The following is a 17,656-nucleotide window of genomic DNA, read 5'->3' as shown; positions in this document are numbered from 1 at the left end:
GGCTTACTGCGACCATGTTTCAATAAATGCAACTTGTCAAAACAGCCTGTCTAAAGATGTGGTTTTGTAAGCAACATAGTTACAGCTTTTTGAGCTCAGCAACTTCCTCTGAAATAACATGGAATCTGCTTCTATGCAGTGGCCATGGTGTTTTATTTGCCCTTGGTACTGAACAGTTTGTCCTGAAGGGTTTAAGAACCTGAGGCCCCTTTCTGCAGTGACAAAAGCACTGTCCTGTTCTGTGGCAGAGGAGCTGTAAGGGTGGAATTCTGAGCAGTGGGTCATGCAGCCTGCTTCCAGAATGCTGACTGAGCCCAGCTCAATGGACTTGTGGCCCTGCTGTGCCTCTGTCAGAGCTGGGGCAGAGTGGGGATCCCCCCGGGGTTTGCACTGTTCCACGGGAAGCCTCTGGAAGAAGCTCACCAGGTCAAAGAGCTGCTCTGGAAGCTGGGACACGGGTAGTGTGGGTGCTGCATTGGGATCCCTGTGCAGCCGAGCCCAGGCCTGGCAGAACAGGGGCCAGGTGCCCCTGGGGAAGCAGCTGCTCTCCTCTGGCCCAGGGGTGGGCACACTGAGCTGGAATCACTGCCCTTTTCTTCCTGGTAAAGGGTGAAAGCAGTTCCAGCTGCAGAGCAGTGGCTTCATCTGGCACCTTCCAGGGAATACCCCAGTCTTGGTCAGGTATTCTGGTACCTTTAGGTTAAACCCTGGATATGCATGGCTGGACAAGGACATTCTCTTCTAGGATCCCTGATTGACAAGTGTCAAAAATTAGGACTTCTCTTGCTTTCAGTTTTTGCAAAAGACTTTATTGTGTAACTACTGCACTGTGGTCACAGCGACTTCCAGAACAAGTATAATGTGCAGTTTTTGACTCTGCAGTGAACTGAAGGCACATTCATTGACGCTCCTTATAAAGCTTTCTACAGACAATTCATAAATTGACCTTTTCCTTTCTGACTTAGAGCAAATACAAAAAACTACACAAGCCAGGGGAACACACAGGAGCACCTACAGTGAAGGTAAAGAAATTAAGTTCATGTACAGAGAGAAAAGGATGTCTGCAGGGATCAAATAAATGTAGAAATGCCATATACAAATTTTAATACAAATATTTATAAAAATCAGAAAAATTAACCTTAGTTTCAAATAGAACTTTTGGGGAAATTACAGTTGATATATAACTTCTTAATTATTTCAGTTGGAGAAGCATTAACTTGCACAATCCCTACAAATTTACACTGCTCTTACAGTGGAAATTATCAGACCAGGCAGTCCAGTCTGCTTGCACAGAAGACACCTGCAATTCGTAATTAAAAAAATAATGGCTACTTTCCAATGTTAAAGTGGCTCAGTCAAGGGTGGGAGAGCCTTAGGAGGAGTTAGAGGAGCACTGCTGGAGCAGCAACGTGTGACAGTTATCACAGACACGGACGGGTTTTGGGTACGATGGCAGCGCAAGTTCGTTACTGGAACAAGTGCTGCAGAAGATGTCCCCGCAGTTTCTGCAGTGGTGCTACAAAAACAGAGTCAGAATGAGCACAGCTGCCTAAAAACAGCATCAGGAAGAGAGAAATCGGGCCTTGGGAACTGTGCCCGAGTCCACCGAGTCCCACTTCCCACCAAGGCCGGCCCTCCCAGCTGCACTTCCTCCTGCACAGGGCGAGATCCCAGCGCAGCCGCCCTCCGTCCGCCCAGGAGCTGCACCGCCCCGGCTCGGGGACAGCCGGGAACAGGAGCGGGCGCGGGCCTGGCCGTGGAGGGAGGCCGGCTGCTCCCCGCGCTGCCCCACACCGCGGGCCGGGCACTGAGCAGCGCCTGCTCAGCCGGGAAGGGAGCCCGAACACAGCCACAGCAGCTCTCCACAGAGAGAACCGAAACACGGGGCACTATTACTTTATGGGTGGTAGATGCCAAATTATTCCCCATGTATTTATCATGCCAACAAGCTTAGGAATGGAACAGGTTCACTTTTCCCCAGCAAGGGTATGCAACAGCACCACTTTTGTTTTCCATGGATTATTTAAAAATAATCTGCTGAACATTACCTTCCTTCTTGAGATGGAAAATTCCTTTCTACATTGCTTGCAGTGGGTTGCTTCATCATCCTTCAGCCATGTATGACCCTGGAAAATTGGAACGAAGACCACTCTGGAGATACAAATAAACCTATAGGCATTTTAGCAGTGTTGTTGGCATTTTTCAAAAGCCACCTTTTAAAGCAAAATAACCAGGGTGAAATTTAAACGTGTTAAATGAAATTCATATGCTTAGTGAAAATATGCAGAAGAGAGTGAGTACCTTTAGTGCTTTATTTACTTCTTTAATATCTTCCATCTTCAGCTTCGATCTGGAAAAAACAATACAGCCTGCATGACTTTTTATTTAGTTGTGTTTGTTTTTCCCTGCCATTCCACTGTCAAGCCACTGAACCCAAACCCCAGTTCTTCAGTGAGCTCCCTGTTACCTCCCTGAACCACTCACTATCACTGGGAAACTCAGGGTTTGCCCCTTTTCAGTATAAACAGAAGAATGTAGGAAAAGCTCAGTTCCTCTACAAGAACCAAACATTTCCTTTAATGTTTCCTCTGAGCCAGATCACTCTGACAAGATCCTCCCTCACTTTAATTTCATGGCTCTTTAGTTTCTCATACATGGTAATTGCCTCCTAAAATTCTCACATCAATTGATTTTTGTGAATAAGTGAGGTTTAAAATTCTTGGAATTAGTCTGATACTCCAGCTTCTTTCATTTAAGGAGTTCTGTTCCCTAGAACTTACTGGCTGAGATGAAGTCCCATTTCCTGAAGAGCTTGCTCCTGCTCCTCATGGACCTTCTTCAGCTCCTGCTTCTCATCTTGCAGTTTTCTCAGTTCCTATAAAATCAAGCACAAACTCAAGTTTTTTGTGCACTGTTTGAGGTTATAGATCAATCAGTCTACATAAACTATCCAAGCAGTTCACAAGAATCAGCTCCTTTGCAAATCTCCCTATTTCTAAGGCTTGATTTTTAAAATTACATGGAGGAACTAGCCACAGGGTCTTCACAAACAATGGAATAAGTTAACCATATTTACCAAGAAAAGGAAGATTTTCAGGCTTTGAGCATCTTTCAACATAGCTAAAACATGGCAATCCTCTGCCAACACAGGAGCACACAGACAGATACAGGTGCACAATTGTGTCCTCAGAAACTGCTCCTCTTCAGGTTAACAAGAATGTTCATGCGTAAAAAATAAATCACATTCAATTCTGAATGCTTGAAACTGTGCATACCTTTTTCAGTCCTTCCATCTGTTGCAATTCTGTTTTAAGCAGAGCAGTTGCATCCTTCTCTTGGTGCAGTTCTTTTTGCAAAGTTTGTCTCTGCTCCTTTTCGGATTTTAACTCCTTTTCCAGAGTTGAGCTATTTAAAAATAATTCATTCTAAAAAAACCCTATAGCAGCAGAATATCCTATAGCACTTAAGGATAGCAACAGTGTGAGAAGTAGAAATCTTGTCCAAAAGAGGGCAAAACTAGAGTGGTGTTCTGGGAAAGGAAAGAACAGGCAGCAGATGTCAAAAATGTTAACATGGTTAACATTTAACATATGTTAACATTTTCAGGTCACAGAAAACAAACAGCAGTGAAGGGCTAGAAGAAAAACAACAAATCGAAAGACCCCCAAAGAAACCAATCCCCATGAGGAAATATTTCCCTACCTGTGTTTAACCTGTCATGTTTAAAAGAGACACCCTACCCTGAAGTCTGAACAGTGAAAGAAGCTTTTTCTATCGGTATTAGAAATCTTCAGTGGATTAACATTCCCTAAGAACACACCCGTAAGTCCCTTCAAAACTCCCAGTCCCTTTGGATGACAGTCAGTTCTATGCTCAGCCTACAAGCATGACCATACCAATGTCCTGATTTATTAAAAATGCAATTGAAAGCTCCACTGCTAGCTGGAATGAGCAGATCTTTGCTGCCACTCTTGTGCTCTAAATTAGACATTCTGGAAAACACATGTCAAAAGCCTCATGTTAACTGTGCATTGTGCAGAAGTGCTGTGCTTCCCTGGGTCCTGCATACATCTGTCAATGCTGAAACCAACAGAATTTCAAACTCACGCCCTTCTTACACCTGAGCATACAAGGAGTAGAAAACACTTCTGAAAGAAATGGCAAAGGGAAGGAAAACACCTGGTCAGATTAAATACCATTTGCCGTCCAGCTGGGCCATCTGCTGCCGACATGAGTCGAGCCTCCCAGCCAGTTCCTGCTTCATCTTATTGCAGCGTTCCTCTGCCGCCTGCCTGGCCTTCTCTGCCTGCTGCAGCCTACACGGGAAGGAACACAGACATTTGTTTACAATTCACTCCTGTCCTGCACCCTCTCACCCTCTTCTTTTAGTTACCACGGGGATCTTTATAAAAGCTTGAACTGAAATTGCTAGTGGAAAAAAAAAAGACTTTCGAATGCAGCTGTTTCTGAAAACACCCCAAAGCAAAGCCACACCTGTTTTTAAAGTGAAGTTAACATGTTTTTCAAGAGCCTGCTGATGGAAAGACCTGCAGTTTTCCAGTGGGTCAGTTATGGGCATGTTTGCCTGAGAAGCAAGAACAGCAAGCACAGAGGGATGAAGAGGAGGAAGTAAAAAAGCTCATGCTGGCAAACAGGCCCAAATGTCTATTTATTTTGGAAACTTTCTACTGATTTCAATATTGACTTCCTGATCAATTATTCCTGATTATTACCTCTCTTCCATTTGTTTCATAGAGGACATCATCTCATTTGTTTTTCCTTCAAAAGAGGATATCGCTTCTGTTTTCTGTTGTAATGAACACTCCGCATTCTGTAGGAAATAGTGAACAGTGTTTAAAGTCTGCCACCAGATAAAGAATGTTCAGCTTGCTAAAGGCCATGCCTGGGTCTGACTGGAATGTGCAAACAAAATGCTGACAATGCCAGAGCAGACATTGCTCCAATTGTTTTGTTACAACCTCAGAAAAAACCCAAACCACCTTAACTAAGTTTTGACCTATGAGATCAGCTACAAGCCAAAAATGTTCTCTTCAGAAAAAGCCTGAAGAAATAAAACCAGACTAAACTGACAGGATAAGAATACCAACGATGACTTGAATGTAACAACTGCACTCAGTGGGCATGGAACCAGGAAACAAAAAAAAACCCACATAAATACTGCTTTCAAAAACGATGGCACACCTCAGCACTGGGGTTTCTCTGACTTGCAGGTGTCTGGGAAGGAGGCAAAGACCTGGTTAAAGCCTGAACAGGCATCAAGAAATAGGACATAAAAATCCCCTCTGGATTTCTGGCAGCAGGTGTGGGAAAGGAAGTCTTGTTGAACTCTTACTTCATACCTGGAGAGGCTAGTTAAACTTTTGTTTCATTAATGGAAACAAGCTCTGTATATTTTGTGTGAGCAGTGCTACACCACGGCTTCCTTGTAGAAGTGCCTGTCATAGAGTTTTGTTCAACTGAAAAAAAACGACGTAAAACCAAAACCAAGAGAGACCCAAACAAGAGAAACCCCCAAAACTATCCCCAGTCCCCTGTACATACCTGGGATTTGTGAAACATCTGTAAGTTTATGGCCTTCACTTCTTCTAACTGTTGACGAAGGGCAACTAAAGTGTCTTGTTTTTCATGAGTATCTTTTTCCAGAAGCTTCATGGCAATTTCCATTTCTGTTTTCATTCCAATTTGTAGCTCCAACTCTTTCTCTAGTTCCTTACAAAGATATTTCCTAGTTACTGCTATGTAGCCATAGGTCAGGGATAAAACCCAGATAACTCCATACACAAAGTATGTTTCTGTTATAATAATGCCAGCGGTTTCTTAAAAAAGAGGCCTTTTATTTCCAACATTCCAAAAGCCCCAATTCCCAGTACCTTACACACACTGTTAATGACCAATGCCCAGCATCTTGCTTGCAATTGCTCTATGAATTCTGAACAGGTGCAAAAGGTGCACAGCTGTCATCTTGTATTTGTTATGTTACAGTAGACTGAACCCAGTGTCTTCCACTTCACTTTCTATAGTTAAGTTTCCTTACCAGCCTGATTTTTTTTTCTTCTTTCAACTGCTTCCAAACATCACTGTACATTTCATCAAGCCCCTGGCGTGACTGCTTATAAGTATCCAATTCTACTTTTGTATCCTCTTTTGTTACCTACAAGAAACATCAGCTACATAAGATCACAAAGTATTTAAAGTATCCCTTTAATTCTTGTGTGTAACGAAGTATTTCAATGTGCTATTTCAAATAAAATCCTACTGGTTTACAATCAATGACTGGGCAAACATTAATAAGCTGAAATTTCAGTGATGAAATTACTGTAGTAATTTCAGTAATGATAAAAACACTTTAATACTTTACACTTTTTACTTTAATACCTTTAATACTTGGAATTCGTTCTTCCTTCTGCAAGTGTATTTTTGGGTGTGTAGTAAAGAACAGCAAAATCTAATGCCTGAATATACAATACCCAAACCCAGTGACCTGCACAGCAACGTGTTCAGTGATGCTGAGCATTCCAGTGCACAGCAGGCTTGGGAGAATTCACTACAGCTGATCAAAAAGGAGCACTGATTTTAAGGATCCTCATCATCTCTAAAAAGGTGTCCCACCTCGACACTTTTTTCACTCCGTTCACGAATTAATTCATTCTGTTGTTTTAGCTGCTGCTGCTCTTCCTGAAGGGATCCAATCCGGTCGGTAGCTGCTGCAAGCTGTATGAAGAGAACAGATCTATATTTAATCACTGTGCAATCATGCAGCATCTGGAGCAATTCTTAAGTCAGTGGTTCAGTCTCTGCAGCAGCTGTGCTGCTCACTTCCCCTTCTGCTCTCCCCAGGAGCTGCCTGACCCTTCTGCAGCTGTACCCACAGTCAGCTGAAATTATTGTACTCACCAACATTTGTTCACCAACTTCTGCTTCACACCCTCATCAATTATTTTTAAATATTAACTGAGCAAAGAAAGGCACGATAGTGTAAAAGGCTAAAATCCACCCTGGATCTGTGTCATGAACTAGAAGTCACACCAACCCATGCCAATCCATGCCAGTCCATCCAGTCCCCACAGCTCAGCAGTATCTACTCAAATATTTTAGGTGTAAGGTACAATCTCATGGGAAAGAGCTGTGAGTAATACTTAATAGACCAGATACAAACCTCTTCCTGGAGTTTTGAATTGGTCTTTTCTAAACAGTCTATTTTGTTCTGGAGATCTGCAACGGTGCAACTGCAGCAAGGAAGAGAGATGCATAAAAACAGTAATTTAAGTGTCAATGTTTACTCCTATCCTCAACAGTATTTTTACCATCTTGCATTTGTTAACAATGAAGTACTTTGGTGAGCTGGGGAAAAACTCACAGGAGGAACAACTGTTCCTCTCAAACACTGAGAGGACCATGTCTTTCTGCTGCCAGCCCTGTTGTGGCTTAGCTTTCACAGTTGTAACACTTCCCTTCAAGAGGGTAAGGGAGGCCTGCTCCTCCCACTGAGCAACCCATGGGGGAAGAATAGAGACCCTTCCTCTAAGGAATGGATTTCCAGATGCACTTGTAATAGTTTATCTTGAAAAAAATAGTTCCAAAATGTTCTGTTAATCACTCTCAAAAAAAGTAAACTATTACACACACTTGCTTTCTGCATTGCATGTACCTGCAGAAGAGTAGGACTACAAAATGAAACTAAGATTTTTGGGAAATAATCAGAAAAGGCATTTCAATATCAAAAAAAATTCTATAAGACAGGCAGCAGAGACATTCAAAGCCATGCTGGAAAAGCTAAACAGGACAAGTGTTTGTATATGAGAATAGATGAAAATCCCACCTTAAATGTCGGTTCAGTTCTTCCACATAATGCTTCTGGTCAAGGACAGCTGTAATCCCTCCATCTCTAGTTGTAAAAGCAAGAATTTATTGATTGAGAAGAAACTCCTTCATTCTAAAGTGCTATTCTGTACTAGGGCTTTAAGCATAGACCTGCAAACAGAGCTAAAGTCTTTTATCCTTTCCTTATAAAAACACTTATGCCTGAGCTCGATCAGAAGCACAGGGAGGTGAAGCAGCTGCTTGGCTGCTTCTCAGCAGCTCCACAGTGAAGTGCTCTGAAGTGACAGAAGCACATAAAATATGAAGATGCCTTCATTTGCTAAAGGTCTCAGAAGACCTTAGAAGACCTGATCTGTGCTGCTAACTGCAGTCTCAAATCTAATATTTCACCTAAAATTACATTTTTTCCTCCATAACTGATCTCTCCCTCAAAGGCAACTGTTTAGTTGAGTGGGTTTCTGAAACAGTACTTTGAAACAAAGCAGTGAGTTGGCAGTGGGCGACTTGGGAAATAATCTCTTCTAAAACCAAATAAAACCACAACCTAATATTTCGCGTACTTTTAATTTGGTCCCAGCTCAAGACTCAAGCTCTCCAAATTGTTGTTAAAACTACCACAAATTCACTCTCTGAAAGATGTTACTTTTGTTTAGGTAACAAAAACTGGTTTGGGTTCTCCTTTTAGGATGATTAATAGTTTAAGATCTCCAGCACTCCCATCCTCCCACAGACTGTCTGACAGGTTTGTTCTACAAAAGCTATAATGATTTAAAATTATTAATTCACCATACATACTGTTTGCCATCATTGTCCTGCGTTTCCTTAAGGTACAAGGAAAAATCAATCACTCCAACCTGAAAAATATATTTATGATATTAACTCACCTTCACAGTGCAATTATGTGTAGAAGCAGGCATTGCTGTATATTTGGAAAATGACAAAAATCTGAAGTTTAGATTTAGAGAGACAAATAATACCTATATTCTTTCTAGCTGATGCAAACGTGGAAGCTAGCATTTGTCATAAAAGCATCAAAGTAACCATATTATATGTGACCAGTTTTCTTGCAGTTATTAGTTTTGACAGAATTTCCATAAACTCCTACTTATGAACTTCTTTCAATTCACTGAGGGAAACACAACAAGCTTCAACACAGGCCACGCTGGAAAGAAATCTGGACTCATCTCACTAAAGTATTTATAGATGTACTTAATTCTACTAGAATCTTATACCAACTGATCCTATTTAAGCTTTAATCTTCACCTGGGAATCCAAGTCTTCTCCTTTCAAGCAGAGGTTTGCATCAATAACATTCAATCCAACCAGCAGACCCACAATAACTGCTCCTTCCTCCTCCATCATCAATGCATCAGGTTCATAAAATTCACTGGAACAAACAGTATAAGGCATCACTGCACACCAAACAATTATAATGGCACTTCCATCACTGAAATCATATAAACAATAATGCAGCCTTTACAAAACTCAGCTGAGTTCTCACTAATTTATTGCACAAGGCAGAAGATTTAGAACTCTCTCAGAAATTACTCTGCAAGTTCTTTTGCAGATTCACTGCAAAAACAATTAACCATTTGCTCCTCTGCAGGCTGCAAGAACAAGCTTAAACTGGTCAATTAATGACTCTCCCTGGAACCACAGGAGGTGTTAATGATTCAGGAATATTCAGGAAAATATGTCTATGCTGTTACCTTAACAGATGCTTATGGTCCAGGAGTACTTTGAGATAATCTGCCAGTTTCTTTTGCATGAGTGCTAGATAAAGCCAAGCCCTCCCTCTGCCCACGGCAGTCCTAAAAAGAAAAGTTGCATGTTTTGGTAAAACCAAAGTGGTTTATTAACTAGATTTGTGCAATTCAAAATTCTCAGTTTACAAAGTGAGGGGCAGGACATTATTTACTAAACAACAACAACAACAAATCTCTGGGGAAATGAACTGTTGTCTCCAGAACACGAGAACATTTAAGTATATTCCATTCTTCAGGGAAAGTATATTGTAAAGTCTTCTTAATTTGAAAAACCATACACATTGTCAACTAGCACCATAAACAACCATTAATACATCGTAGTATTAAAATCAAGTCTATTTCAATCATCCTGAATTACTCAAGGCAACTACTATCAGCACATGCACAAAATGACATAAAATCATAAAAGTGGGGAAAAGAAGAGGAAGAAAATACCAGTGAAGACTTTAGTTATTTTTAGCAAGGTTACAAAAGTTTCCAAATGCTGTTTTCAATCTTACAGCATTGTTTGAGTCAGAAACTGAATGTTTTGAGATATCCTCCTTATCTCTTGGAGAAGTCAATGCCTCCTACACACGCTATTTTTTTCTTTGGGAACAAGAGCTTGTTAAGGAAGCCAAGAGACTACATGAAGGATTCCTTTTCCCAGCAGTATGAGCAAAACGCATCATCTCCAACAATTAACTTACTTTAACTCTGGCAGATTTTTAACACTAGTTGCTATATCTGATGCTTCAGGACAAAGTTTTTCCACTAGCTCCAAAGGACCAAAAAACGATTTGTTCTGTCCAATAAAAGTCTTCTTCACTAAAGGGAGCATACAGAGAGATTTGTGAGGAAAAATAATAGGCTTCCAACTCCAGAATTTTAGACAAACTTTACCTTGTTACTTTGTCTTACCAGCTTGTAACATGTCTGTGGAAATGGGGCATTAAAAATACCCTGATAGTTTAGGAGGCACAAAATACAGGGTGTCCAAGGATAACCACGTATCTATAATACTGACTAGCATTTTATGTTCATAGAATTAATAAAGTCATTCAGAAGTCAAGCTGGAGCCGCAGCAGAGCATGATAGACTCCTTGACCTGCCTCTCCTCAGCCTGGCAGCCAGTGCCCACCTTTGAGCCCATGCTTGAGGCAGTGCTCCAGCACCACGAAGAACTGCTGCAGGGGAGGGAAGTCGGAGTCCAGGGTCCGGCCTAGGCTCAGGGCTGACTGGATGAGGATTTTGATGCTGAGCTTCATCATGTTCATGAGGTTGGCACGCTCCTCCATGGTGTGACACCGTGTACCTGGGGGCACATAGGTGGGGGAAAGGAAAGCTGCTTTACAGTCACAGAATCAAAAAGGGTGGAAAAGACCTCTGAGGTCATCGAGTCCAATGTACGATCAAACTAGACCAGGGCACTGAGTGCCAGATCCAGTTTTTCTTTAAACAGCTCTGGGGACAGTGTCTCCCCCACCTCCCTGGGCTGCCCGTTCCAATGTATAATCACCCTTTCCATGAAGAAATTCCTGCTAATATTAAACCTAAACCTGCCCTGGTGCAGCTTAAGATTACATTCTGCTGTCTTATGACTGGTTGCCTGGGAGAAGAGACCGACCCCCACTCCGTCAGGGATTTGCAGAGATTGATAAGGCCAATCCTTTTCTCCAGACTAAACACTCCCCACTCCTTCAGCCGTTCCTTATCGGACTTGTCCTCCAGAATCTTTCCCAGCTCTGCTGCCCTTCTCTGAGCCCGCCGCAGCCCCTCAATGCCCTTCCTGACCTGAGGGGGGCCCAAACTGCTCACAGCACTCGAGGCGCGGCCTCCTCATTGCCGAATACCTGGGGACAATCTGCACGGAGACGCTGCGCAGCTTTTAAAGCCGCCTCGCCGCGGTGCCCGCGCTGGGCCTCCATCGTGCGGCGGGGACGAGCTGGGTAACCCCCCCTCAGCGCCGCGCCCGGCCCCGGGAGGGACACGGCCCCCGAGGGGACACGGCCCCCGAGGGGACACGGCCCCCGAGGGGACACGGCCCCCGAGGCGTCCCTACCTGAGCGGCGGGGCCGGGCCGGGAGCCGCGGGCTGAGGGCCCCGGCCCGCCGCGTTACCACGGCTACAGCGGGCGGGGGGGCGGGCCGGCCGCCATCTTACAGCACTGTGAGGGGCGCGGGGCGGGCTCGGCCCGGCCGGGGCGGGCTGTAAAATGTGGAACGCGTACAGAATTACTTAAGAAAGGATGGTTTTCAGATCTTTGTACGATTTCAAGCCTAAGCAACAGTAAGGGTGATTTAACGCGTGAAACGTCAGCTAACGAGCAAGCTTGTAGGCGACGCCCGGGTGTTACAAAGGGGAATCGCTGGTCGGTAGAATTGCCTTGTTAGGGTTTAGGGCTGGACATGATCCAGGCCTAGGGAAGGTTAATAAAAGGATGTAGCACTGATAGTGGACTCAAAGCATGCAGGATTTCTGCCCCGCAAAGACGGCCTGAAGCTGAGTCGAGGAGGCTTAAATTTCAATCACGAAAAGGCTCTTCACCCACAGGTTGGCCGGGAGCTGGAATGGGTTCCTCATGGAAGTGGGAACAGCACCAAGCCTGAGAGAGCTCAAGGAGGATTTGTACAACACTTTCAGACACATGGTGGGACTCTTGGGGATCGTCCTGTACAGAGCTAGGAGTCGGATTCAGTGATCCTGGCGGGTCCCTTCCCAACCCAGCATATTCTACGATTTTATGACATTTGGCAGAACCCCCCAAGATAAGGAAGAAACTCATAAAGCCAACGCAGCAACTGTGCTCAGTCAGCTCTGACCGGGTAGAAGGTAATTCTGTCACAGGCAGATTGTGACCACCGACCGAAGAAACTCACTGACCCAAAAGAACAGACAGACTAATTATGCGGACTAATGAGCATGAGAAGTGAGGATATCACTGGTCAACAGAAGATAGAATCGTAATTAATAAGGAAACTAGGGAATTTGTAGCCAATGAACATTAATGCCTAAAACAGTGATAAGTTTTGGTAGTTGTGCTGGCTTTGTGGATTTGCCACCCAGCTCCCTTTCTGTGCAAAACTGCAAATAAGTCTCTCCACTCTGTGCATAGACGGGCCTCTTGCACACCAAGTGAAAGAACCTGTTTTGGGACAACAGAGGGAGCGGGACCAGGAAGGACCAGCTCCCTTGCTCCTTAAGGCACCCACAGGCTCTGACAGGAGCTGCCAACCACAGCCCAGTGGACACCAAAATCACATTTTAAGCCACTGCTGTTTCAGTCACACTCAAGACGGTTAACAACGCTTTTAAGGTCGTGCAAAAGTCTCTCCAGCATTTTTCTTTTTGTGCACACAATGTTAGTTTAGGGTTAAAAATGGGCAAAACTCCTCCTTATGTCAGAAGAGGGAAAACAAGAGTCATTGTAATCTAACTTAATAACCACAATGCACACAAAATGCTGTCATTTCTGCAGGCTACTCTATAGTTCATTGCATGTATACTACACACACTATATACAATAGGATATATAGTATATAATCAATATACAGTATATTATGTGTATATATAGATATATTAAAGGAGTATACTGTATATTGTCTATAGCAAATGGATGCCAAAACTATATTTAATGTGTTGACATGAGGCTGAGGATTAAAAGCACTGTAATATTTAGAATTTTGATCCCAATATTGTCAGGTTACACATTAGAAACAGAAAAAAAAGCTGCAAAACCAGAAAAACAGTGAGTTTTTTTGAGTGATTCAAACCATTTTGATGGTTTTTGGAATCTGATTTTTTACTTACTAAGAATACATTGCCTCTACACCTTGCTCAAGATGTACATATTACCCACAAGAATTAAAAAAATAAAATACAGTGACTTAAATGCTCTTTAGGAGCACAATTTTAAACTAAGAAGTGCCTTAATATTGGTTTGCATTGAGTTAAAGAATTACTTCAATAATATTTTTTAGACTGTTGCAAATTTACACAGTCAAGTACATCTTTTGCAAAACTGTGCAGGTTGGTACATGCAAAATGAACAGGTATTAGACACACGACCAAAGCCAAGCATCAAAAATTAGGAATCAGGTTACCAGTGCAAAAGATCACAGATGTGATGCTGCAATCTTTAAGAATGCGGTCACACAGTTTTGTATCTTATTCAACTCAAGAGATTTGTTTCAACATCGTTTTGAAGCCACATGCCTTGTTTACTGTAATTATTCAGCACACTTTGAAGTCAGAAAACATGGAAGCACAAAGGAAAGCTCACAGTTCTCCATCCCTTGGTCTTTGGGACTGCAAGTCTTTCTTGATTCGTTTTCTTTATATTTGAAGCTTCTGGCCTCTCTGCAAGGTAGGACACAATTTCCTCAGTGGCAGACTGGTTTTATGTTTATATGTTTAGAACATGTGATCAACAGATCTGAAGTAGCAGATAGAGGTTATAAAATCTCTGGAAAAAGATTTCAGCAGGAAACAAGCCCCAAGTTTTCCACAAGTGGTCCTGCAGGCCTTGGCTTATTTCTTAAACATACCTACTTTAAATTATATTTAAGTGCTTGGTCAAAGGTAAATAATATTGAACAAGTGCCTTAGTGCCTGTTCACATTTCACACACAACTTATGAACTGATTTTTCATACAGAATTTGGTATGAAACTTTGAGATGCAGGAAAAGAAGAGTCAATTTTCTCAGGGCAAATAATCTTCAATTCTTACTATGCAACATTGAGGAATTTTCACAAAAAATGAAGTTCATCAGCAGTAACATTGCCCCGTGGTGTCCCAATTCAACCCGATGGAACTTCCCTTTGAACACTCACTACCATTAAAAACAAAAGGCTAGCACCAAACAGAGCAAAGTTGAGTTCCAGTGCTCCAGAACAATTAAGCACCAGTCTGAGACTCTGGAGTACAAGGCTCCAGCCCCAAGTTCTGCTGCATTTGAATATTTTGGGATTTTTTTTTCCACATTATGAATATTGCTGAGATTTATTTTCCATATGATTCAACCAAAGCCACTTTAATTCGGTTCTATGAGACCTGTTCCACAAATCTGTAAGATCTGTAGATCCACAAATGCCAATGTCGAACAAAGCAAGCTGTGGTTACTGAAGGCTTTTTCAGTGAAGTTAAAAAGTAGCTTATAACAAATCTGTATCTTAGTTTGCTTGTCTAGTCTCTGACATGAAAGGCACAGCGAATTCCTTCCCGGAACCAGCAGCACTCGAGGGAGGAGGTAGAATTTTGAGAGCTCCCTCAGTGCAGCCAGGCTGCTGGAGCTTTAAGGAGGAGAAAAGGCACCAAACAATAATAATAATAATAAGTAAATTTCTCCAAATATAAGAGTTTAGGTATCTTCTGGTTATAATGCATTTCTTAAGTTCTACATCTGTGTCTCTTGTTTAATTTTACTTCAATACAAAACTGCAGCATCTTAAAAAGAGAAATTCAAAGTAACACCCATGCACCACTGACACGACCCAGCAGCACTTACGGGAGCGAACTCATTTGCGCACCACAAAAGCGAGTTTACTAAAGAAGCGGAGGCGTACTTGTCTTTGCCGGGCTGTCACTGCTGCCGGGCTTGGACACCAATCCCACCAGGGATGCGGACTTCAGGGCGCTGCCATAGCTCAGCGCCAAGTTTTCCGAGGCTTTCCTGGCCAGAGACAAGATGGGAGCAGACCACCGCGTTTCCTCCGGTTTCGCCTTCTCCTCGTTCCTCAGCTCGGCCGCGTCAGGGATCTGTTTTTTGTCAATGATCTCAAAGTCTTCCTCCTTTCCCGCGGCGGGCGCGGCGCGGCGCTCCCCGGCAGCCATCTTGGACGGGTCACATGACCGCGGCGCGGGGCCGCCCCCGGCCCGGGGGAGGGGTGGGACCGGGAACCGGGAACCGGGAATGCGGGCGGGAACCGGGAATGCGGGCGGGGATTGCAGCTCCGGCAGATCCCGGAGGCAGCGCGAAGCACCTGCACATAGAAGCAGAGCTGCAAGACAGGCCCGGCCAGGACTGAGCACTTCGCTTGGTGTTCAGAGTTAAAGGGCGTGGAAGATGAAATAAGAGTTTACCTTTGAATAAGTTAGGAAAGAAGCACAAAGTACAGGTTTTTACTGCTGCCTGTGTCCCCAGACGTAATTTTTCAATAAAAAAATTAATGTGTTTTAAAAAAAATTTAATGTAAATCTCAGATTTACACAGTTAGGTTGTGGCGGCTGAACGAGATCTCTGTTACTCGGCCTGTGAATCGAACCGTCGTGACCTAAAGCGGAGGATCGGTGCGACAGGTGCCCTGCTCTGCAAAGGGCTTGTCCTCGTCCCTGACATGAAAACACAACTACTCTGTAAAGCCACCTCATTAATGTGTATGGGCTAGGTTTGGTACAAAGATCCATCATGAAGAGGAACTGAAATTATCCCAGTATGAAAATTTCATCTTGCTGTGTGCCCCAGATGTTGATGTAGCCTACTGATGTACGGCTTGACTGTTTTTCCATCCAGCAGCTGCGTGTGCTTGAGATGTCAGTCGTTTAGTCACGAAGTAGTAGTTGCTGTGTATGAGCTTTTTGTGCCTCATAGAGGAAAGTATTTTTTTAAAATTTTATTTTATTTTATTTTTTTAAGGAAATAGAAGAAGGAGAAAAGAATCAGAGAGCTGAAGGTCAATTCCCTTAGTCTCGCAGCAATATAAATCTTCAGGTATATATCTGTGTTTTTTCCTAATATAAGCTGCTTTATGATTGATTCTGTCTTCTTGGCTTCTGAAAATTCACTGAAAATTTAACAACTTGTGTTATGCAAAGCACACGGAAGCTCTTATATTTTTGTTGAGAATTCAGAGATCAGCAGCCTCTTATTCACCCATGATTCAGATGAGCTAAGTATAGGCTTTGAGCTAGTTTTGCTGAAGGCTGCTGTTGATAAGTTCTGCTCCATCTTGTGGACTCCAGCAGTATTGGGCTGTTTGTAAGGAGATAGCTCAGCTCTGTAGGTCCTGTTTTGCAGTTGAATATATGAATATACCTCTTGACAGGAGTAAGACTTGGTAGTGATTTTTTGCCTTGCATTAACTACCCAATATTAGAGTCGGGTGGAGAAGGTAGTCTTGGCTAGAAGCAAAGTTCTAAGCATTAAATTAATGTTTATTTCCAACGCATCTAAAGAATAAGGCATAAAAGTTTCATGACTGAGAACTTAAGAGTTCGTCAAGGCTGCTCTTTACCTCATTATGTTGCTCCTTAAGATAACGATGGCTCAGACTCTTCTTTAGAGCCTCAAAATGAGTTATTTTGTAAAAATATGAAGTGAAGTTATCACATTGTCTATGATAATATTTTCTTATGTTGCGATTAAAGAAACTTTGGATAATTTTCTTTCATGTCTGATGAGGAAAATTTATACTGTGCATAGTAAATGTGCTAAAAGTTTTGCTACACATGATTTAATTGTGCTTCATTTACTACTATTTGGTCAAAATTACTTAATCAGCCACCAATGACTTTAAATGCCCTCTGTCCTCACACTTTTTATTTTAAAGCATTCACAAAGTCTTGCAGCATTGTAAGGAAGCCCTAAGTTAAAGAGATTTGTTTTGTTTGCAGAGTACAATTTCCTAAGGAGTCACTTGTGGCAGCCAAAGACGGTGGAGTTAATAGAGAATACTGCTTTAGGTACGTTAAATAAAAAATGAAAATACCTCAAAAACGTAAGTGATGTAACTTTGATTTTGGTTCTGATTTCTCAGGGAGGTGCACTATGCATGAATAACACTGCTTACTTTTAGCTTGGAGATTGGGCCTATCTTGGTCTTCTGCAGATGATGATATTTCACCACTCTTTTCTTTGTGCAGACCACTGGTCCAGATCTTGTTACTCATGTGAAGATGAACAATATTTTCTTTTCAAAGCCCATTTTGTGGCTAGTTTTGGTCTGCCATAAATGTCAGTTCTGTGTAATCACAAACACATTTTAAATAGGTCTCTGAAAAGTTAGGGGACTAAGTGACACACTTACTACGTTTTGCCTTTCCTAACCCTAGAAATCAAAGTTTTCCTAA

General features: G+C 42.6%; 1 protein-coding gene across 3 annotated transcripts; it reads right to left on the bottom strand.

The window, feature by feature from the left end:
• Nucleotides 1–787: 787 nt before the first annotated feature.
• On the bottom strand, nt 788–15,447 carry RUFY1 (RUN and FYVE domain containing 1). Of its 3 annotated transcripts, none has more exons than XM_066329128.1 (18): nt 15,148–15,447; nt 10,729–10,896; nt 10,298–10,415; nt 9,552–9,653; nt 9,106–9,229; nt 8,638–8,696; nt 7,841–7,906; nt 7,178–7,247; nt 6,631–6,732; nt 6,056–6,172; nt 5,563–5,730; nt 4,734–4,831; nt 4,197–4,316; nt 3,276–3,405; nt 2,781–2,875; nt 2,302–2,350; nt 2,049–2,126; nt 788–1,516 (listed from the first exon to the last, which is right to left on the bottom strand). In XM_066329128.1, exons 1-18 carry the CDS (start codon nt 15,419–15,421, stop codon nt 1,373–1,375), a joined length of 2,082 nt encoding a protein of 693 aa, XP_066185225.1. In that variant the 5' UTR covers nt 15,422–15,447; the 3' UTR covers nt 788–1,372. The 3 variants fall into 3 exon arrangements, with proteins under 3 accessions (XP_066185225.1, XP_066185227.1, XP_066185226.1); XM_066329130.1 differs by lacking the exon at nt 15,148–15,447 and adding an exon at nt 13,870–13,971 and having other exon boundaries at nt 10,729–10,902; XM_066329129.1 differs by having other exon boundaries at nt 1,484–1,549.
• Nucleotides 15,448–17,656: the final 2,209 nt, after the last annotated feature.

This window comes from Sylvia atricapilla, chromosome 14 (assembly GCF_009819655.1).
Source record: "Sylvia atricapilla isolate bSylAtr1 chromosome 14, bSylAtr1.pri, whole genome shotgun sequence".
Taxonomy (NCBI): domain Eukaryota; kingdom Metazoa; phylum Chordata; class Aves; order Passeriformes; family Sylviidae; genus Sylvia; species Sylvia atricapilla.
The sequence above is the reverse complement of the archived record's forward strand: the minus strand, read 5'-3'. Positions and strand labels throughout refer to the sequence as shown.